We start from the raw sequence: 21,369 nt of genomic DNA on the forward strand, positions 1-21,369 counted from the left end.
ATTGATTATTATTTTTTTTTATTATTATTATTATTATTTTCCATGTTTACTCAATTCCAAAACTTAAGATTTCGGGCACCCAAACCCGTCATCCAATTCAAAGGATTTACATCCATCGTGATCTGATTATATATGATTCCTATAATGGAACTTGTATCCTCTCCAGGATACCCGAGCCAACTACTCTCTACCACACTCTACAGTCCCATCTGGGGCACTATTTTGTGGGTCACCATTATTAGTAATAACTTTCGATCCCTTCTGAAAAGATAGGACTACACCCTAACTTGCTGCATCAAAGGTACTACATTTACCACCTTGCCCAAACCATGTCAAATTAATGACTCTCCTATCATATCATATCTCTGTGAATCATCAATTCATAGTTTCGACCTTCCCTAGGTAGTAGGGTTGCACTTTACACCTTGCTAATACACACAAGGTATTCTATTCTCACTAAGTTCTAAGCAAAACGTCTATCGTTCTGCAAAAACCATCCAAAATTCCATACCGAAGACTAGATGGTCTCACTCTATAGGTATCAACTTTACTTTGCAACTAGTCTGAAACCTCTGGTCTGATGGCAACTCTTACTGTAACTCTAGCTCATGCTAGGGTAACTGAGTCACTAACTCTAGTTACCACCCAACTGTGACCTTTCGATATTCTAGCTCTAGACTCTTAACCAGGAGTTCCCAACTCCTCTGCAGATATAGAACTCTGTTCTGGCATAATTGTACCAAAACAGAAGCCATCCACAAACACCCTCTTTATGGAGCACCACGGGGATGCACGCAGCTCTATACAATAATCTCATGTCGGTACTGTAATCTGCAGCTTACAGAGCAGACATCGAGAACATTGTATAGTTACTACGATACGTCCGGACCGACAAGGCCTCCTAATTTCTTATCTCTCTCGAATCTTCTATTATCATAAACTTATTCTGACGGGGTCATCCACTGATGACCGCGATGGTATCCTCATCCTTATCTAGGGCAACTGTACTTTCAAGACTCACGTTTATGTACTCGTGCCTTGCACGAAATGGGCACACCATTTAAACCCATACAGACAGAAACATAGCATTTCTTGGAGTACGTATCCTCATGATGGACCTCACATGTCTACTAACTCTATTTCACATTTCTGTGTACTCCACGAAAATCAAGACACTAACTGAGGTAATCTTATATTTCCCGAGGTATAACGTAGAATCTAGAAACAAAGAATTACAGGAAAAGACGAAACAGAATCCTATACTCCGCATGTGACTCCTAATAGACTCTTCCCAACACTTAGATAATTTTTCCCTATGAATCTGGAGCCTAAGCTCTGATACCACATTTGTCACGACCCAACCTATGGGCCGGACCAAGACTAGGACTGCCAGCCTAAAGCCCCCGAGGCCCGTAGTAAGCCTAACTGTTCATTAATCCAACTCTAAGGCCCATTTGGGCCCAAATTCAAGAAAACAAACGGACAGAGTCCGGCCATAAAATGGACTTTCCAACGGGGAGTTTTCGACTCACCCGACCTGTAAACACAATATTTCATCAATTGGGGAGCTCAGCTCACGCTCCACATACTCATATTGGCATAAAAATAAATGGGAGCTTAGCTCCCTCATCCAATCCATCAAACATGCATATAATTTTACAGGTCCACATGACAATTTATATTACAGACCCGAATCATTTAAATATTTCTAACACATACGGAAATTCTAGGAGTAAATAAAATTACAAAACTATTGATAAACAACCTGCGAAGGAGAAAAGCAGGTTAACCACAATAAAATCCTCCTGTAGCCTGAAAAATATTGAACAGGAGTGAGCGTTCGACTCAGAGAGTAAAATATCAATTTTAACCATAATCTCTATAACTATCTAGTACTAATGCAACCTGTGGAGTGAAATGCAACAGCAACAACATTTTCACATCATAACATCAAAAAGGTAATTTGGAGCACTCACGCACCCTGTAGCATCAATTATAATATATGGAGCCGATCCCTATCTGACTCTCTTAAATCCAACCTGGTGCCAGCGAAGAACTCAAGCCGGACTTTCGCTTAATAAACCAAATCGAGGGTCCCAGCGAAGAACTCAAGCCGTGACTACCCCTCGAAGGATCGGGTTCCCAGCGAAGAACTCAAGCCGTGACTACCCGTCCTATCCATAGTCCACACCACATCACACGCACGCCGACGCACGCACACTGCTCCAAATTACCACAACAACATCATGGCACTTTAACAGTTATCAATGCATCATAAATCGTGCCTAGAGTTTAACTACATAAATATATGCATATAAGTGATGCATGGGCATGCTGAACATATAATAATATCGAAATTACAATTAAAATTAATATTTTACTCACAGACTTGACGATAATCACCGTGGTGGGCAGAGGAAGAAGGTCATGTCCGACTCACCCGACAATTATATTACAATTATTTAATACAAATGACTCAATACAAATCAAGAAAAGACCCAATACGCCCTAAGTCGTGCAAAATCCGAGTCTCCATATACCTAGGACCTACCCAACCTGCAAAAGGGCTTAAAACACACTTCTATACTCACAATCCATATATCCACAACTCAATCACATCACACAGCCCCTCCTGGGCCCATCAAATCAATCATCCATCACAATATGTAAAATTTCAATTTAGTCCTTATAATTGACCATTTTTGCAAAAACTGCCCAAATAAGCTCTAAAAATTCTAAAACTTTGCCCCGCGGTCCTTAGCAATATTACTAAGCTATTGCAAAAAGAATCATAATTTTCTAAGCTACCACGAATATTTTACGGATTTTTAATCCTATTTAAGCACTAGAAAATTACGTAAAAACAAGGTTCGGGTTTACCTTTGCCGATTCTGACTTCGGGAACGCGCTCGGGACGTCTGACAATGGGGGGCTAGCCAAAACCTCGGTCCAATTCGGAGACTTTTCCAGAACAATTTCATGCACTTGGCCAATCGTCGAATTTCCGCGAATTGAGGATACCTACACGAAGCCCAATAATAATATATAAAATCAGGAGTGTTACATCATCATGTCGAATTTCCGCGAATTGAGCTTACCAAACACATCGAAATTGATTGTCATTTTGTACATCATCATGTTGCTCATAACACCATATGTTTGATTCCTGTCTCTTCTATCAGCCAAACTATTGATATATTCACCAAAACACATCCTCCCGCTCGCTTTCAGGATTTCTTAAACAAACTCAAGTTAGTACCAGTGCTACCACCTTGAGTTTGAGAGGGGTGTTAGCATGATTATAGGAAAATCTGTCTTTACATGATTATAGGATATTTGTTTAGCATAATTACAGTAATTAGCATGATTATAGGAAATTAGTTTAGCATAATTACAACAATTATTATTCTTGTCAAAATTAGCTCATGTTCTCATGTATAAATAGATGTAGTATCTTTGTAAATAATATAGCATACATATACACAATCTTTTCCATCATCACTTGTATTCTTTCTGCTAATAGTTATATTCTTCCTGGTCTTTGTTTAATTTTGCTATGCAAAATCAACTTTCTTTTGATAGCTGATTTGAAATATTAATTATATATTTCATTTTAAATATTATTTGAAAAAAGTTATTAATAATTTAAAATAATAATTATAATATTAAAATCAATAATAAATAAACAGGTAATAATTCTTCACTTACTCCTCACAGATGATAGTATTTAATCATTAGTTACTAATTAAAAATTTTAAAACTAAATCAACTATGTCCTAATCCTAATAAAAAGAGTTATATACACACACACACGTATTTCATGTAATTTTTTTAAATAATTAATTATTTTATTTGTAATTATATATAAATATTAAATATTAAGTTTGTTAATATATATATAAATTATTATGTTTTTAGTTAATGATATAATTATATTATATGTAAGCTTTCATTTAAAATTATCAATTACAGCTATGTGGCTTACTTTATGCTAATAAAGTGATGTGCAATTCATAATTTTAAATTATTTTTTATTTAAAATATATTTATTATAGCTTTATAAATAAAAATATATTGTGAAAATAAATAAGTAAAGTTATATTTCTTGTACAGATGAAATTCTACTTTATTATTAGGGTTATAAATGAATAAGTAAATTTATTATAATTTTCATATATAAATACGATTCATATTTAAATTATTTTTCTACAATTATATATATTAAGTTTGGTAAATATATTAATTGAAATAAATTAGCAAAGTATGTTATGTAATATTTTAGAAGCAACAGCAGAATATATATAGTAATGAAATAGTTAAATAACTGAAAAATAAAATATATAACAAGAAAAAAAAAAGACAAAACTAACAAAGTAGTTGCAGTTCTATGCCAATTAATTAAATAAAATATAGTAAAAAAATAAATTAAAAAAAAAAGGCTTTTGATTTTTTTAATTCCACATATGAGGAATTTTTTTGTCCTATATTTAATAAAATTAGATGACGATATTAAATTAATTAATTAATTATGGAATTAGTCTCATAAAAATTGAATTAAACTTTATTAGTTCGGAAAATATTAAAATATTTATTTAGGATGGAGAATGCATAAAATTATTGGTTATATTCATAAAATACTGAGTTATTTTTTTCTAATTGAAATTGGAAATTTCATTAATATTGGAATAGTAGAAGAGGTGGGTTAAGGCACAAGTTTAACTAAAACATACTCAAATCATGAAATACAAAAGGACTCAAGGCAAAAAAAACTTCGATGGAACTTTGCCGCACAAAGCCATTGAGAAGTAAGATCAGGGCAGAACCCTACAGGCACAAACTCACCACCACTCTGATCTCGGCATAATAGAACAAAAGCCACACAAATCAAAGCCCCGATCAAATCAAAAGAATAGAGATTCAAAATAGAAGAACCCATAATGCTAAGGTAGAGTACTCTAATAGCTCACGTCGTCGCCTCCCCATTGTTGCCTAAAGGAACAACAAGCCTAGCCTTAGATCAAGCTTCCTGCATTGGGACAACAGCACCAACTTCTGGATGAAGAGGACAATGGACGACATAACGGGATCTACCTCCTATAGCAGTCTTGCCCATCAATTAATTAAGGCTTCTCTTTCCATTATTAACAAAATTACTTTAGAACCGAAACAACAACATAAATCAACAAGACCTTCACTTTAAGTCCAACGATCTACCAAACCCCAAAATAGACACTCGACAGCTCAACTAAAGGTGGGGAAGGTTGACTTACTTTCTAGGTCAGGAGGCCTTCCATTTCTTGAAGAGGGAAGGAAAGACCCACTGAAGATTGATGCTCGGCCTTACTAAAGGAGAAAACCTAATTAGAGAAAACCTAAAATAGAGATGATTATGATTAACTTTAATGAAATGGTGTATTGGACCTATTGGTTCCTTAATATTTATGAAAATTTATCAACAATAATAATAATAATATTTAAATTAATCACTATTTATTCTATTAAATATATATTCTCAAATTAATCATTCTTAAATTTTCAACAGTGCCTAATTTCTTTTTGGAAAAATTAATTAAATAATTATTATTTAAATTTTTGTTAAGACCATTCATCAAAGTTTTCAAATGTCAATGCATTTGCAAAGTAGATATTCCAATTAATTTAACTGTAATTATATATCGTAAATCTTAAATGGCTAATCGTAAATAACGACTTTATTTTTCTGTTTTAAATTGAATACTAAATTTTTTCGTATCTTAATTTGCTTTACACCTTTTTTCTATTTTTTAAATTTCTTTTCAAATTTAAATTTCTTATATTCATATTCTCTATAATTATAATTTTTAATTGAAATATATCTATATATTCATAAATTACATATAGTAAATATTGATTATTAATTATATAAAGATCATATTACTGGACTATGGAATATGCTGGAAAAGCTATTATTATTATTAATGTGTTAATTAACTTTATTTTTTAAAAAATTTTATGAACATTATATCGTAAAGTCTATGTATTTTGCTTTATCTTTTCTGTTATAAAATATTAATATATTAAAATTTATTTTTAGTAATATAAGTATCTTTATTATTATAAAAATTCTATTTTACAATTATTATAAAATTTGTATTTTAAGTATTTTTATTTATAGAATATTATTATTTAATTTGAAAATTTTTTAAAAATTTTAAATTAATTAATTTAAAACTATATATTTAAATTTAATTAATTTTATTCCAATAGTTAATTGTAAAATTTAACAAATTAATGATTGAAATAATACAATATTATTATTTTTATGAAACTATTAATTATATAATAATTAATTAGTATTCATTTAATAATATATTGATTAAGTTTAAGTTTTAGTTTACTTTGATTAAATTTATTTTTTGTCCTTATCTTATGATAGTGTATATTCTCAAATTAATTTGCAAAATACATATTAAGTGAATAAGAGAATTTATTAATAATGGATTTTATTATAAATCAATTATATGAAATCAAAGATTGTGATTTATAATATGTTGATAAGTTTATTTGGAGTTTTACCATTATTTAAATAATTATTATATTTGAAATAAATATATACTTAATTTGTATTTTGAATATGTCTTTTAGAATTCAAATTGTAATATTTTAGTTTTACTTAACCTAATTAAAATTTGTGATAAATAAAAACCTAATTAAAATTTGTGATAAATAAACAAAGAGTAACAACATTATGGAACACGCAATATTAATATATAAGCAAAACCCTAGAGCCCAAATCTGAAACAATGAAGAATTATAGGTGGAAGAGAGAGCACAGAACTTCAACATGACTGGGAAGAAAAGGCTCCTAAACTTGCAGATTATCTGGAGAGGGAGAGAGATCTGGAGTTAACGCCATGGGACTTGAACAGCGTCCAAACACAAAAACAATTATTTAAAAAACAAACAAACAAACAAACAAACAAACAAACAAACATACCGCATATATCATGTACAACCAACAGTGGTATTATTGGCACCATCTCAGCCACAGGATGCCCATCAAACCTAATAATATTAATCCATCCTCCGTTTTGCTTTTCTTTTCCCTTCTCAAGCAAGAAGAGAACTGGAGGAGAGTTAGCTAGGCGTTAGGTTTAGGTTTGGTGCCCTAAACAAGGGCACGTGTGCGTGGATGTGGTTGTGTCTTGATTTTCCGTTCCGTTAGAGGTTTTTTCTCTCGATAACGGAGATTCTTTTCTCTCTTTCTCGTGATTGCGAGGGAGAGAATGGGTGGAAGGGGGACAAGGATTGTGACTTGACAAGCAAAAGGAGCGCATGTGTGGGGAGAGGACTGGCTCTTCATCTTCATTTCCATTTCCATGCTTTTTGGCAGCCTTTTTATTTTTATTTTTTTTTTAAATAAATAAAATAACACCCAAATTAGTTCATATTTCTTATAAATTAAATAAATAAACATAATTATCATCTAGAATAATTTCCATAAGTTTTAGTTAAGATTTGCATGTTGCATCCTTATTATCACAACATGCACATCCATCAGTCTCCTTTGGTGGACCCTTCACCAACCAATCTCCACTCAAGAATGAGGGCCCGACCCAAGTTTTGGATCGTTATAAGCCGTTGCTATCAGGATTAGGGTTTAATTATGCTTCCCTATTAAACACAAGTCTAACTCAAAGTACACTCCCAAAATCAACCTTTTTAAGGCTAATAAACCTCAACTAATCACTCCCAAATAATTTCTTAATACCGCCACCGAGGCTTCTGGCTTCTTCTTGAAATTGGTCTCCTCCCACATGATTGTTACGACAATATTAAAAGTTTGTTTGGTGAGATTAATGTTGGACCACATGGTACAGGTTAATGTACCAGCCTTAATATTTATCTGTTCAGACAAGGAAATTCAACCCGTCCTACCACTTGGACTTGGCCCAAGTTTTTGTCCTTCACATTCATGAAATTAAACGATTTTTTTAAATAAAATTATAAAATTATTTATTAAAATACTCATGTTTAATGCTAATCAATCAATCAATTGGAGTTTCGGGTTGTCCAGGACTTGATCGATTGGTGCAAGAATAGTACCATTTTTTGGAATTTTTTACACACCAACACTTCTAATCAAACATGTTTTGGTTTCAAAATGGGGATTAAGCATCCTAGGAATTTAAATTGGGAAAAAAAAAAAAAAAAGATTGAACTGAAGCATTTAGTGCCCAGGATTTCAATAGTGAGAGGTCCATCTGGGCAGTGACGTCCATAAATGAAGCTTCAATGGAAGCAAAAGCACAAAAGGAGATTTCTATCTGCCCTCTTGGCGATGCCTCTGGCACCCATGGTCAAAGCATTTGCGTGAAGATCATTACTTAAAAAACCTAATAAATGCATGTCCATTTTCCTTCGAAGTGCAAAGCCCAAGTTGGCCGAAAATGGTATTATGGGCCCAGGGAGCTAGCATCCAAACCCATAACTATATGTCTTACGAACCCAAGGCTTGATGCCATCCCTACAATATGAACGCTGTGCATGTAATTGTCCGAATCGTGAATTTTTGAGTTTGGTTTAATCAAAATTACATAAATAAAAAATAAAGGAGAAACTCAAATTCTTCAATTGATATATGTGTGAAGATGGGTGATTTTGAATGAAAGAAATGAAGTAATTTTTAATGGTGTGGACCAACAGTGTACTGAATCGTACCCCACACATACTGAAGAAATCAACGGCACATCCATGAACATAACATGGGTAAAAAAAAAATGTTGGATTTGAAGGCTTAAAATGTTGAATCCTTGACTTGGGGTTGAGGGCTAGGGCTAAACCTGCTGCCACCCCTACAATATGAACACTGTGCATGTGTTTCAAATTAAGAAGAATAATTTTCAACGATGAGCAAACATCTTCAAGCATTAAATGTTCTTGGAACTTAGCTACAACCAGAGATTGCTTCCAATCTCGTTCTTCTCATGTCGGGTTTAGATAACGGTTCGCATTGGCCACATATTCTGTATTAACTTGATTCCTGCTATGGCTACCTCTCAAAAGAGGGATACATATAGTAAGCCCAATTATACATTAAAAAAAGAATGAAAACATTAGCACACATTAATCCAAAATTTTCTATTTAAAAATTTATGTCAAATTAAAATACTTTATCATAATTTTATCCAAAGCGTGATATTAATTTAAAAGGATGTGCTTTTGGTAATGTGACACACCACCTTAATTTTTTTTTTTAATTATTATAAAGTAGGACTCATATGCCTCGTAATACTTCTTTCAAATAATAATAATAAAGATTGGCTTCTAAACTGTAGTTATATAATTAAGGGTAATTCTTCCATATATAAGCCTGTATCGACTTCATCAATGAAGTGTGCTCACCGAAAACGACATCATTATTTGATCTCAATTCCTCTGTGATTCCATTATTCTTCCACCTCCCAATAAAATGGTAGCTATAACACAGATTATTTGGAATAGTCTAAAACAATAAAGAAACCACTAATAGAAAACTAAATAAAAGTAATAAAAAAGCTTATACTTGGATGGATTGCACGAAATTTTTTTAAAGTAAATTATTAAAATCTTTTTAAATTTTGTTTCGTTTAGTATTTTGATCGCAATTAAAACATTAGCTCTTTTATTAATACCGTTAGTATCATATTTATACTAATATTTAAATATTAAAAGAATAATTTAACTATAGTCAATAATATAAAATTATTATTTTTAAATTTAATAACTAATTTAATAACTATTTTTATCAATCAATTTTATTTTAAATTACTATATAAATAATTAAATTAATATATACTAATTAATAATTAATAAAATAGCTAACATTCATTAAAACAGTTAACAATGGTTAAAACAACTAATATTACTAAACAGAATATTAATCCATTAATGCAGAAAGTTAAAAAAATAGAGTTTTTAAAAATTTTAAAATCTCCAAAAATTTTATCTTTCTAATAAGTATATTACCTTAAAAATTTATTCATTACCTTCAAAATTTTCCATCAAAACATTTACTCCCTCCATTTCATTTTAAATGTTTTTTTTAAGTTTTTATACAATAATTAAAAAAAATAATTAAATAATCTCATGACTCAGATGCTGTTTAGAACATTGAAATGTAAAAATGTGATAAAAAAAATAAATATATTAGAAATAATAATAGATAAGGTAAAATTAAAAAATATAATTAATATTTTTTATTTTTTAAAATAATAATTAAAGTGAGATAAAAAAAAAATTTTAAATATCTCTTAAAATTGAAATGTATCCCTCGGTTCTGATCTGAGAATTTTCAGCCGTGAAAGAAAAAACAAAGGAAGGGATAGGTAATCCTGTTAAGCATAACAGGGTGATATTTGTCCCGCCACAGGAATACAAAACAATCTCTCACCATATTCAGCGATTGTAAACAGTTTACCATTAGCTATTTTGTATCGGCAATAATCATTATTCATTAGCAAGTTTCTAAATCCTAATTACTGACTCAACTTCTGAAAACTTTATAAAAGTTTGACGACATGCTGAGAATTACAAACTTCAAACAAATTTAATGCAAAAAAAAAAAAAAATTTCTTGATTGATCAGTCCCCTATAGAGTTGATCAGTTTCTGTTGCAGGTTGATGAATCCCAACAAACAAAACCCATCTGGATCGAACTCTCAAAATTCATCAACTCACAACAAATCCGACACATATCTAGATAATGGAAACCAATGGCTTCTCTTGCATCTCTCTCTCAGACTTCTCGTCCAACCCAATCAACAGCTTTGACATAGAGGCCTCAACTTCTCTGGAATCTAGCACAGTACTCTCCATTTCAAGGCCAAATCCTCTGTTGTTGTTGTAGCGTAGAAGCTGTGGACTATGCAGTACTCCCATGGACCTTGACTTGCTCAGCTTCACTACTGGGATTTTCACTGCCACTCCTGCTTTTCTCCTTGAATCTGACCCACCCATTTTAATCTCCCCGAATGAACCTATCGATTTTGATCTAATTACCCGCTCCCCCATCCACCCAATCGTTTCATTTTCATACCCTACACTTGAAACACTCGATACTTTCCTGTTTCTTCTGCTTCCTCCTCTAATCGTCTTGTTAGCGATAACAACCTCTTCATTTGAATCAATCACCGCCTCCAATGTCCGCGATTCTTCCACCATTCCCACGCGCCTCCTCAAACGATTCCATATGTGCTGCGCGTGAACTCTCTTGCTCACAATTTTCAATCCCTCAACTATCTCTGCCATTCCGGGACGCTTCTCCGCCGTGGATCTCACACACCTTGCCGCCAGAATTGCCAGATTCTTGATCACTCCCGGGTCGACGGGCGACCCGATTCTATTGTCGCAAATAGCCGAGAAATCTCCGCGCTTTATCAACGGAACCGCCCAGTCGCCTATAGATGGAGGGCTGTAGTTGACATCAATTGCATTTCTGCCACTGATCACTTCCAGCAGCAAGATCCCGAAGCTAAACACGTCGCTCTTGGTGCTTAAATCGCCCGGTGCGAGATAGCCAGGGTCGATGTACCCTAAAGTCCCTGCCGGTGGCGTGCACTTGATGCGTACATCCTCCACATGTCCTCTCAATGCGAGTCCGAAATCTCCAAGCCTTGCGTTCCAGTTCTCGTCGATCAACACATTTGATGATTTTATGTCTCTGTGAATCACAGGCGGATTCGCGAAGTGCAAAGCTTGAACCGCCTTGGCTATTTGCAAAGCGAACCGGACACGCCTGGTCCAACCGGGCGGCCTGGAGCTATAGTGTAAAAGACTGTATAAAGAACCATTTGGCATGTACTCCACAACTAGTAATTTCCGGCCTTTCGAGTCTACGCAGAAGCCTATGAGGTTAACGAGCCTCGGGTGCTGTACTCTGGAGAGTATCTCAATCTCGTTCTCTGCAGGAGTTGTGCAAGTGGTGCAGTTACTGTGGATAGTTATAGATGGGTTTGGATAGGTTTTCTTAACGGCAACTATAAGCCTGCCGTCGTCGAGGGAACCTCTGTAAACAGTGCCATGGCTGCCTTTCCCAAGAAAGCTCTCCGCGGAGAACCCATTGGTGGCTTTTACTAGTTCCGGGTAAGTGAACTCCCTGATCTTAATGGGCTTATTGGGTTTGTTTCCGTTGGTTTTATTTTTCCTTCTCTTGCGATCCCAGTTGTAGGGATCGCAGGTGGCTATTGCAGACTCTGCATTGCAAGAGAGATAACCCATAATAATTAGAAAGAAAGAGAGAGCGAGAGTAGAAATTATTCAGGAGAGTTGCCTAGGACACAGAAAAAAGGAAGGTGAGAAAGAAAAGGAAAGAAGTGGAGGTGGGAAACGAGAGCGGCGAAATCCATTACTACAAGATGAAGGGTTATGGTGATGTGGGTGGGGAAGTGTAAAGGTGTGTACTGTTTTACAGCTTTGGGCAAAGAGAGAGAGAGAGAGAGAGAGAGAGAGAGATGTGAAAACAATCAAAGCTCGAAAATTTTGAATGCGAGTGTGGTGTGGCATTGTTTGTATAATATTCTAACATATTATTTTTAGTTTAATTTTGCATGTTTGAGAGGAATTTCTGGGGTTTTCCATTTTGCACTTTCACTTTTCCAGTCTATGATTAAATCAGTTTTTGCTTTTCGTTTTTCAATATTTATAATTGTGATTTTTTTTTTTTACTACAAAAAGGGTGTTGTGATTATTAAAGTAATCTGAATTAACAGAATCATTATAGTGTTTTAATTGTCCAATTAAAATAAGAAAGTAATACATCCTTTGTTATGTACGGTGATGTGATGTCATATTAATGGAAGAACATTTGTTCTCATATAATTGATGTGAGAATATCAAATTTTCACAACAATTAAAATATGCACACAATATTTAATATGAAATGCCCTATTAGTCAATCACATATTATCATTTCCAGAGACTTTCTTGAATTATTGAGGGTCATCCTATAGTAATTAAGCAGAAACTCTTCTTTTATGACATGTATCTTCACTATTTGAAAGACTGAATGCATCAAATTATTAGGAAAAACAAATCATCAAAATATAAAAATATTAAAAATATTAATTTGTGGTTTTCTACTAGTGATATTAGACAATGACAGTTTGCTGTGCATGAGTGGAGATAAGACATTAACGTTTGAAAGTATACACATTAATTGTCATGCTAATCTAATCTTCTTGATAAGATTTTTTGTTAGCAACAAAATAAAGTCCAAAACAGATAATCACAGTGAATTGGCCCATCAATCACGGTGTCTACTGGCTGTTAGGTTTAAATTGAATTAATCTCTGCTCAATTTATCATTCACCAACTTCAATTTAATTTTTAAAATTCATTTTTTTTTATAAAAAAAAAAATTTCAGGTGAGATGAGGCTTTCCCAATTTAGGATTAGGATTTATCACTAAACTCTTTGAGAGATTACAATAAAAATGTATAGAAGTACTGAATAAATTTCACCAACTTAATCAATCATCAATAACTTAAAATTTATTAATTTTAATAATACTAAAGGTGCTACAACTTGATATTAAAAATTTTATAACAAAAAAGAAAATTTATCATTGCTATCGCTTTTACCTTTTTCTCTTTTTAGCTCATTTTCTCTCCAGATTTTGGCATTCCCAATATCAAATGGATGCAATACCTCCATCAATCAACTCCTTTCCTCTTGGGTATTCTTTTTCAATCAACTCTTGCCTATATTATCACCGAAAACGAAAGAATAAACAAGATATGATAAAAAATCCTCTTATTGATTCTTGTGTTTCTAGCAATGGTAAAAGTTGAGGTTAGTAAATAAATGATGCCTAAGAGGTGAGGAGTCTATTGGTGGTGGTGTCATATGCATTTGACATTCGCAACGCCAAAATCCAACTCGGTCTTCTTTAAGGATTGTGAACTTGTGATTATCCTCTTTGCGACCTAATAGTTTCCTACTCCAAATCAACACGGCCATATATTGTTGAGGTCAAAGGCGGCCATATATTGTTGAGGTCAAAGGAGGGTCATTAGAGGGTGGAGAGGTGGCGCCGGATCCGTTTGACATTAGGAACACCAAAATTCGGCCAAGTCCTCTTTGCAACCCTATAATTTCTTGCTCCAAATCAATGCTATTGCACATTGCTTAGATTTTATGGATAGTTGCTAGAGGGTGGGGAAGGAGCACTAACACGGGTAAGATTAAGTGATAGTAATGAAATAGAGACCGCAGGACAAATATAAAGAGGGTATTTGGTTCACCTGTTAGATGCAGTTAATAGCTGATAGACACCCAAACAGGTAAATTAGAGTGTTTGGTAAATTTAAAAAAATAAAGCTGATAGCTGATGGATAGTTGATATAGTATCCATCAGCCGTAGTTTGTATCAGCTCATTTTTAGAGTTGTTTCTCATCAGCTGATAGCTGATTTTATTTTATTTTTTATTTTAACCATATTATCCTTTTTTATTTAACTCAAAAATTAATATTATTAATACTTTTATATTTTTTATTTATAATTTTAACATTTTAATTAATACATTTCAACTTTGTTAAAATATTTTTTTATTAATAACATAAAATATAAAATATTTATTTATATCTAAAAACTTAAAATTAATTATAAGTTTTTTCTTTATCAATAATAATAATGATTTTATTATTTTATTTATATTTTTAAAATTATTTAATTATTTTTTTAAAAAAATTTAATTATTTTCTTATTTTAATAATAAAATAAATTATATAATATAATAGATTAATAATTATATATTTATTTTAATAATATAATAAATGATATAATATATTAATTTAATAATTATATATTTAATTTAACAATAAAATAAATAATATAATAAACTAAATTATATAATATATACTCTTATTAGTCATTTCACATATCAACAACTCAACTCAACTCAACTAAGCCTTTATCAACAGCAACAACTAAATATAGTTTTACCAAACAATTAATATAAATTAGCTATCATCAGTTATCAGCTAACAGTTATTAGTTATATTCAACAGGTAAACCAAACATGCCATTTGGAAAGGATAGAGTAAATAGAGAAAAGATAAGGGCAATAGTTGGACGGGATAATAAGGTAATTTAATTTTTCTTTTAATAAAATGAGGCCTAGTCTATAGATTAACTTTAAAAAATCAATATTTAATTATCATGACTTTAATGTTGTTTAAATTGTAATTTATAATTTTTTAAAAAATAAATTAAAATTAATGAACCACTTTCACTTAAATTGGGAACAAGTGATACCCATGTAATTTTTTAATTTATGATTTTTTGAACACCTAGCTCCATTAATGAATGGTCTCTCTCTCTATATATATTACTTATTTTCTGTACCTTATTTACATGCCCACCTAATTAAACTTATTATTAACATATGCAAAAGTGCAAATCTATCTTTCTAAGATTAGAAAATGTATAATGAAATAAAATAGTATATTATAATTTGGTTTAGTGCAAATTAACATTTCAAGTCAAATAATTTGCAAAAGAAATAAATATTTAATCATTAAATTAATAATCATGATCAATTATTCATTAAATATATCATGAAGAAAAACAGACTTTTCTATACACTTCATTTATTCGGATAATTACAAATTTAATGATAAATTATGTAAAAAATTATGTTAAATGGGTACAAATTATATTAATAAACTGTAAATTGTAATTCTTCTCTATACAAATTTTGTGCATTAAATGAACTTTATTTACATTCATTAAAAAAAATCATAAATAGATATAGATATGAAATATTAATATAAGAATTAATTGAGGATCATAATTCAACCAGCAATAAATTGAGAGTGGTTGTCCTGCGTTTTGCTTTCCTTTTGTTCTAAAAGAAAATAAATAAATTGAAATATAGTTAGTAGGTATTTGTAAATGAAAGGAAACCAACCCGAGAGTTGAAAATTGAAGTAGACTAATGACTCAGCCAAATGGAGTTGGGTTTCATTTAAGTAAAAAATGCTTATAGTATTACGTTGATGAGGATATTGAATGGCATCTGGGTTTATGCTGAAGTGAAACGCATGCACTAATTTTGGATTCCTTTGGCTAGAGAAAGGGATGCCAGTGATTGGCTTAAACGGCACTCCACAACGTGGACCTGGAATTTAACAATTCTGAATTCAGAATCTAATGGCTTTGTATACTTGGGGACTCGGGAGGAGGTGAGGTGGATCCTTTTTCAGCTTTGATTTTTTGAATCTAATGTATTGTCCCACCACCAACAGCAAGTTGGACTTTGTGTTGTCTCCACTCCTTAAAGATTTGTGTGTTACAGCAAATGCTTCCAAGAAAAGGTAAGGTGTTCAAATTCTTTTGATTAATTTTTATTTTTGGAAGGCGAAATTGTGGGCGGGGCCTTACATATAAACTTTCAATTTTCATCTAACCAAATTTCTTTCTGTTTAATTAGTTTACCTAATTGATTCATGTTTACCATAGGTTTGGAATTTTGTCAAAATTGCTTAGATCATTGGACCATCATGATTCTTGACTTTGTATTCAAATGAATGTGTTATTTGTCTGCATCTTACCATGGAAGCTAGGCTATGCATATCAAGAAGAAACTCATCATTTTGAGTTTTATGGGTAGCCTCCAACCCAACTATGCAATTATTTATATATCAGGGATAAATCAATCAATCAATTAACAACTATTTAGTAAATTATTCTACATGACTGACATTATTCATCATTCCATTGTGAGCCCTTTTTGTTTCAGGAATCTTTTTCCCATGATGAAGGCCAGGGGATGGGAGACTGTAAAATAGCAAGTTCATAATTATAATACTTTACAAAAAGTAGGCCATTTATGTGACTGATCTCATCTTTTCTTTTGGCACAATCATCTGAAAGCTTTCAATTATCTTGCTGGCATGGATGATGCATGGAGCATGCCAATGTTATATATACATATAGTTGCAGATGAATTCACTATCTATGTGATTTATAATTTCCAAATCCAGTTATAATTGTGCATTTGGAATTGGTATTAAAAAGATTGATTAAAATTGATATTTTATATTTTTAATTTTTTATATTATTTGGAATAAACATAAAAAAATTTTAAATTAAATTTTTTTTTTATTTCATTGAAATGGTAATTCAAAATAATGCATCGTCTAATTCAAATCTTTCAATTTTGGGTTTGATATCCGCCAGTTAGATACTGGGCCCATTAGAAGCTTTTGGGCCCTAAGGATTTTAGTTTTAAAGAGACTTGTTCCCACAGCTAACAGTATCACACTGGGCTTGGCTTTCTTTCTCGGAATCCATCAGAATTCTTGTAGGACATTTAATTTATATTTTATGGGTTAGGAGATCTTAATTAATTTTTTGGTGCTTGCAAAATCAAACTCTAATTTTTTTATTTATAAATTAAGACATAAAATCTTGATTTATGATTTTTTTTATACATATAAAAATATTAATAAGAGCTACTTAAAATATTTTTATATATTTAATATGATTATTTAATTTAATTACTATAAATCATAAATTTTACTTTCACCTGTTTTCACGCTTCTCATTCCTTCTACATTTTAATTTCATATAAATAATTTTTTATGTAAATATTTAATTAAATAAATGTTAATTAATAATAATCGTTAAATTTTTATGCATAGTTTAAATTAAATAAAAGCACAGCAAAAGATTAGTGTTGGATTCGAATTAATTGGTATATTGGTTCAATTCTTTTTGTCTCAACCACTCGCCTGGTCCACGCTATATGCTATGTTCCTTTTTCCATCCTACACTTTTATATTGATTATTGAGCATTTGTGGCCTCTTTTTAAGATTACGTTTGTCTAAGACTATCTTCTTACTTTCTTCAAACTTTTTTTTTTTTTAATTAAGATTCTCAGCCTGTTAAGCAAAATTCAAATTAAAAAAAAAAAATTTTTGTCTAAATTATTTAAATTAAAAGGGTAGGGTTGTGAATGAAAGCTTGGCAATGGCATCATCATTTTAAACAGCTCACTCTGATGAGATATATGAAGAAGACTACTTAATTCCCCACAGCTTATTCATATATTAAAACTTTTATGTTTACATTCTTTCTTTTCATATTTAGGGAAATTTTTATTTAAATTTAATTTATCATAAACTCAATATTATATAATATGTATGGCAAAACTCACATTTTTATATTTTAAATTAATAATAACTCAATTTTAGATAAGTTTTTTCATTTATTTATTTTATATATTTGTTGGTAATAGAATGGTATCCACAGATATCCCATTATATAGGAAATATGACTTTTTTTTTTCATAAAAATTTTTATGTAAACTCGGTTTATTATAAATTCAAAATCCATAAATGTAGAATCTATATATTTAATATTATATGTATATATTTTTTTTTAAATATTTTCTGCAAACAAAGAGTGCAAAATTTAATTAAAATGGTGAATAAATAATAAAATATTTTGATTAATAGAATTGACATCTAAAACAAGGTCACCGACACTCATTCTTAAAAGTAAAACAAAAACCTTAAACCCACTCTCTTTCTGTCTCTCTCGCACACATATGGAGCATTAGTGAAAGAAAATAAATAGCCAATAGAGACCAAGACTTTTGTTAATAACAAGTTCTAATGATACCAATACTTTTGTTCCCATTTTCACATCCAACTTTCATATATATATATATATATATATATATATATATATATATATATATATATATATATATATAGCAAAGAGAGGTTGCTTATCGATGGATTTCAATTATTTGAGCGTTTTTAAATTTATGAAGCTTTTAATTTACATTCAATTAAAACTCAAATCATTAATTTGAAGATATTTTTTTAAAAAGTAAAGGGGTGGGGGAATGTGGAGCAGTAGCACCAGCGCAGGAACCAGGAAGAAAGGCACAAATAGGAGTTGAGCTAAAGGTCATGTTTTTGTTGACTTTGGTCAACTCAAGGACGTCTACTGCAGTAATTGTAATTGTAATTCCTCACCCCACTAACTTGTCTTCTACGATAAATTAACTTTAAAGTTTGGTAAAATTTATAATTAATATTAATAATATAAACTCTTAATTTTTTGCCTATCAAGTAAAATCTTTTCCTTATAAATGTCAATTCTTTTTTTTAATCACAGTAATAAAATAATAAAAAATGTAAGATAAGCTATAATTTATCTGTAAAATTTATGAACAATTATAATAAGTTTATTCTTTTATTTTATTTTAAATTTGAATGAATTGCTCTTCTTAAATTTCATTCCACTAATAAAATTTTTAATCTATTTAAATTTGAATTTAAGATTACTTTGTCATTTGATCTTTCAATAATGAAGATGTGTCGAATTTAAATAAAAAGAATATTTTATTAGTAAAATAAAATATAAAGAAGGTAATTATTTTAAATTGAAAATGTAAAAATGTGATTTGTAGTTTGTGATAAACATGAAGGATTGAGTTTTAATTTACCATAACTTCAGCTAATCCATCAAAATTTTCTTATTTCGTGAAAAAAAAAAAAAAGAAAAGAAAAAACTGTAGTAGACTTCACAGAACACGAGCTGATTGGCTACAACATGTTCCATTTATATGCATTGCAATTACAGTTCTGAAGTTGATGCTGATTGGTGGATATATAATCATCACAGGCACTTGCTTGTGATCAAGATATGGATTTGGCACTTGAAAATTCTGCTTGGATTGGAACATGGAAATAAAAGATGAAAAAGTTGAAGATGACCCCCCATTAATTTCCAGTCTATCTCAACTGGGTATTATTCAATCACTTGAACACAACTCAGATTTCTATGTAGTTTTGGGACCAAATTTTCCGCTACAAGATCAACAGTAACTCTCATCTTATGAGATAATTAATAATATCAACTTGAAACCTCATCCAGAAGCTTATACCTTCTCACCTTATTTCTAAACGCTTGCTTTGGGGTCCCAATATTGTTTGATATCTCTTCTGATTTTGTCCTTCTAATAAGCTTCTCTTCTAATTTACCATTTGAGATGAGTCTCCTTCGGGTCACTGGTGATCTCTCTGGTGACCTTTGTTTCTTGATGGGGCTATTCATTTGCAGCTGAAGACTACCTCTTTGGCTCTTTAATCCTCCTTTGTTCTTGTTCTGGCTGTTCTTGCTGCTGTCATCGTCGCTGCTGTTTTTGTTTGATGATGATGAATTCGAAGAAGTCTGTGGTTTTTCTTTGGTTTCATGGCTTAGACACCAGTTACAGACTTGGTAGGACTCAGCTTTGGGAAAAAGATTACTACAGTATCTGTGAAAATTTCAGTGTGAATAAAGAATTCCCAGATTGATAAAAAGAAACAATTTTGATCGTTCAAATGGATAAAACCCAGAAAGAATTTGAACTTGTGATTAATTTATAGTAGATGGGTACCTGTGCTGAGATCTGAATTGACAAATCTTGCACTGAAAAAGCTCATAAGAAAGGCCACAATCTCCACACATGCAACATTCAGGGCTTGGATGTGCTGATGCAATGGCTTCTTTGGGTGTTGTGGTCATATTTTTTTGTTTCATACACGGAGAGAGAGACAGAAAGAGAGAGAGGGAGAGAAGAGGCGTTGAGTTGGACAGACGACCACAGAAGTTCATAAAAAACCAGAAAACATGAGGGGCAGCCTCTCATTGCATCCGTTAATATACACGAGTATATGATACCAGGAATCGTGTGGCTCGTATCAAAAGTAATATAATAATTTCATTTTCTTGCCTAAAAGATAATTACATAATTTAAGGTTGATAACGAATAATTAAATTCATTCCTTTCAATGTGGAAGTAAAATTATTAGAGAGAGATTAAGGAATGGTAGATGAGCTAAATTTCGTTTTATAAAATGTAATGATATGGGCAAGTAAAGAAGATTTGAAGAGTACACATATAAAGACTCGTGTAATATTTTTAATGGACTAAAGATATTTGTTAAAGAGAAAAATAAACCATCGAAGCAACCACATTGCAATATAAATACTTCTAGTACAGTATTTGGATCCCAAATCAAGAAAATAATCTTATTTTTATTCTAATCATGGAATAAGATCAATACGTGTACACATCTATATTTAATGCTTTCCAAAGATTGATTCAATCTAGGTTTAGGCAGCCAAGTTACATGCTTGATGAAAGAGAAAGACCCATACAGTTAACGCTTGATGAAAGAAAAGGAAAGGAAATTTCTTCCAAAACAAAAGAGTAGACGTCCTATTGTGGGGTGAGTTCTAGAAAAGCCTAGAAAAGTTTGTTGCTTGCACACTATGCAATTACCCTGTTTCCCGAAAACATAAGACCCACACATATGCAAGTACCCTGTTTGGAAAACATGAGACC

At 31.4% G+C, this 21,369-nt stretch overlaps 2 protein-coding genes across 2 annotated transcripts; both read right to left on the bottom strand.

Annotated features, from left to right (window-relative positions):
• Window positions 1-10,447: 10,447 nt before the first annotated feature.
• On the bottom strand, window positions 10,448-12,588 carry LOC110634201 (serine/threonine-protein kinase-like protein At1g28390). The gene has a single exon (XM_021783145.2). The coding sequence runs from the start codon at window positions 12,235-12,237 to the stop codon at window positions 10,717-10,719; it is 1,521 nt and encodes a 506-aa protein (XP_021638837.2). The 5' UTR covers window positions 12,238-12,588; the 3' UTR covers window positions 10,448-10,716.
• Window positions 12,589-19,578: 6,990 nt separating this feature from the next.
• On the bottom strand, window positions 19,579-20,706 carry LOC110634166 (uncharacterized). The gene is made up of 2 exons (XM_021783098.2): window positions 20,419-20,706; window positions 19,579-20,295 (listed from the first exon to the last, which is right to left on the bottom strand). Exons 1-2 carry the CDS (start codon window positions 20,634-20,636, stop codon window positions 19,893-19,895), a joined length of 621 nt encoding a protein of 206 aa, XP_021638790.2. The 5' UTR covers window positions 20,637-20,706; the 3' UTR covers window positions 19,579-19,892.
• Window positions 20,707-21,369: the final 663 nt, after the last annotated feature.

The sequence above is a fragment of the Hevea brasiliensis genome, chromosome 16, assembly GCF_030052815.1.
Source record: "Hevea brasiliensis isolate MT/VB/25A 57/8 chromosome 16, ASM3005281v1, whole genome shotgun sequence".
NCBI lineage: Eukaryota > Viridiplantae > Streptophyta > Magnoliopsida > Malpighiales > Euphorbiaceae > Hevea > Hevea brasiliensis.

Excerpts from the sequence above, each read along its gene's own strand:
- LOC110634166 (XM_021783098.2), bottom strand. The coding sequence starts at position 20,636 with ATGAACTTCTGTGGTCGTCTGTCCAACTCAACGCCTCTTCTCTCCCTC. Across the intron at positions 20,296-20,418 it reads CAATTCAGATCTCAGCACAG|ATACTGTAGTAATCTTTTTC; the intron begins GTACCCATCTAC and ends AAATTTTCACAG.
- LOC110634201 (XM_021783145.2), bottom strand. The coding sequence starts at position 12,237 with ATGGGTTATCTCTCTTGCAATGCAGAGTCTGCAATAGCCACCTGCGAT.